The following is a 1,844-nucleotide window of genomic DNA, read 5'->3' on the forward strand; positions in this document are numbered from 1 at the left end:
GAAAAAAGTATCTCCAAACAGAGAAGATTTAACAGTAGTTTGAAACAGCATCAGATCACCGCAAAGCTGAGCAAAGAGAGAGTCTGAAGTGTGTTTTATATATATAATTAAAATTCATAAACAACTTATTCTTAAATAAAAAAGCCTCCTTTCTCTCGTATTTAATAACGGTCGACCATTTTCTGATTCCCCAAATAAACAACAGTCCTAGAAATGCCACTAGTTAATATATCATTTACATCCTACTTAATCATTTTGACTTTTTTGTTGTTGTTAATAAAAAAGACAGCAATAACTATTTTTAAATTGTAAATTAAAAAATTTAGAGCTGCACATCAACCTAATAGAATTATACAATATATGATGAACTCCACTGACTCTGTAACCTAAAATTCAAGAAGCCAGTAGTGTTTCAAAAACTTTATGTTTCATTAACAAACATACCTGCTCGTATATATGTCACATTTTACACTGTTACCAACTGGAAACTTTGTTTCGAGCAGTTTCGTCTTTATTAGCCCAGCTAGGCCAGATGATAGAAAATATTGTCCAAAGAAGTTAAAAGGTCAGTTGAAAACAGTAGTTTCGAGCAGTTTCGTCTTTATTAGCCCAGCTAGGCCAGATGATAGAAAAATATTGTCCAAAGAAGTTAAAAGGTCAGCTGAGAACAGTAGTTTCGAGCAGTGCCATCTTTATCAGCCCAGCTAGGCCAGATTATAGAGAACATTGTCCTAAGAAGTTAAAAGGTCAGCTGAGAACAGTAGTTTCGAGCAGTGCCATCTTTATCAGCCCAGCTAGGCCAAATTATAGAGAACATTGTCCTAAGAAGTTAAAAGGTCAGCTGAGAACAGTAGTTTCGAGCAGTGCCATCTTTATCAGCCCACCTAGGCCAGATTACAGAGACCCCTGCCAAAGAAGTTAAAGAGTCAGTTGAAAACTTTGAGAACAGTGGTTTCGAGCAGTGCCATCTTTATCAGCCCACCCAGACCAGATTATAGAGAACGTTGTCCAAAGAAGTTAAAAAGTCAGTTGAAAACTTTGAGAGCAGTAGTTTCGAGCAGTGCCATCTTTATCAGCCCACCTAGGCCAGATTACAGAGAACGTTGTCCAAAGAAGTTAAAAAGTCAGTTGAAAACTTTGAGAACAGTAGTTTTGAGCAGTATCATCTTTATCAGCCCACCAAGGCCAGATTACATAGAACGTTGTCCAAAGAAATTAAAAAGTCAGTTGAGAACTGTAGTTTAGCAGCCCAATTTGGCCACATGATAGAGAATTCTGTCTAAAGAGAATAAAAGATAAACATTCCTCTTTATAATATTGTTTGTTTTGAACTGAGTACAAAGCTGAATAATGGGCTATCTGTGTATAACGTGTATCGAAACCCGGTTTCTAGCATTGTAAGTCCGCAGACATACCGCTATGCCACTAGGGGGCTCTTTAAAATAACAACCAAGCTTTGAAAATTATCTATTTTATACTTCTTAAATAAATTACCAAAGATAAACTGGGTGAAGATCCACGAACAAACAATAAATAGCTGTAATACTTTTAATCATAATATGTGTTTGATTTTCAGAATAATAACTCATACGGATTATTGCTTACTGGAAATAGATACATAACGGTTAAAGATAATAAAAGAGAGAACCTACCTCGTCAATTTTTTTCTTAATCAAATTCGGAATCATGCTATATAAAACACCGCCAGATATAGCTAGAACAATTCCCAGAATTCCAAGCGCTGACAAAGCTATTTTCAAAACACTTGAAACCATGCTGTTATCCCCACTTCTTACTACGTCCGTAGCTAAGCCTTCTTCTCTTGTGTTTAAACTGAGAGTCAT

The 1,844-nt window shown here is 35.8% G+C and overlaps 1 protein-coding gene across 1 annotated transcript in view; it reads right to left on the reverse strand.

The window, feature by feature from the left end:
* Positions 1 to 1,844, reverse strand: part of LOC106473955 (scavenger receptor class B member 1-like) — a gene marked incomplete at its 3' end in the record, with an annotated part of 15,531 nt that extends 13,687 nt beyond the window's left edge. Inside the window, exon 1 of the mRNA XM_013934645.1 lies at positions 1,653 to 1,844. Coding sequence (XP_013790099.1) covers positions 1,653 to 1,844 — 192 coding nt within the window. The remainder of the gene's footprint in view (positions 1 to 1,652) is intronic.

This window comes from Limulus polyphemus, unplaced genomic scaffold (assembly GCF_000517525.1).
Source record: "Limulus polyphemus unplaced genomic scaffold, Limulus_polyphemus-2.1.2 Scaffold6671, whole genome shotgun sequence".
NCBI classification, from domain to species: Eukaryota; Metazoa; Arthropoda; class Merostomata; order Xiphosura; family Limulidae; genus Limulus; species Limulus polyphemus.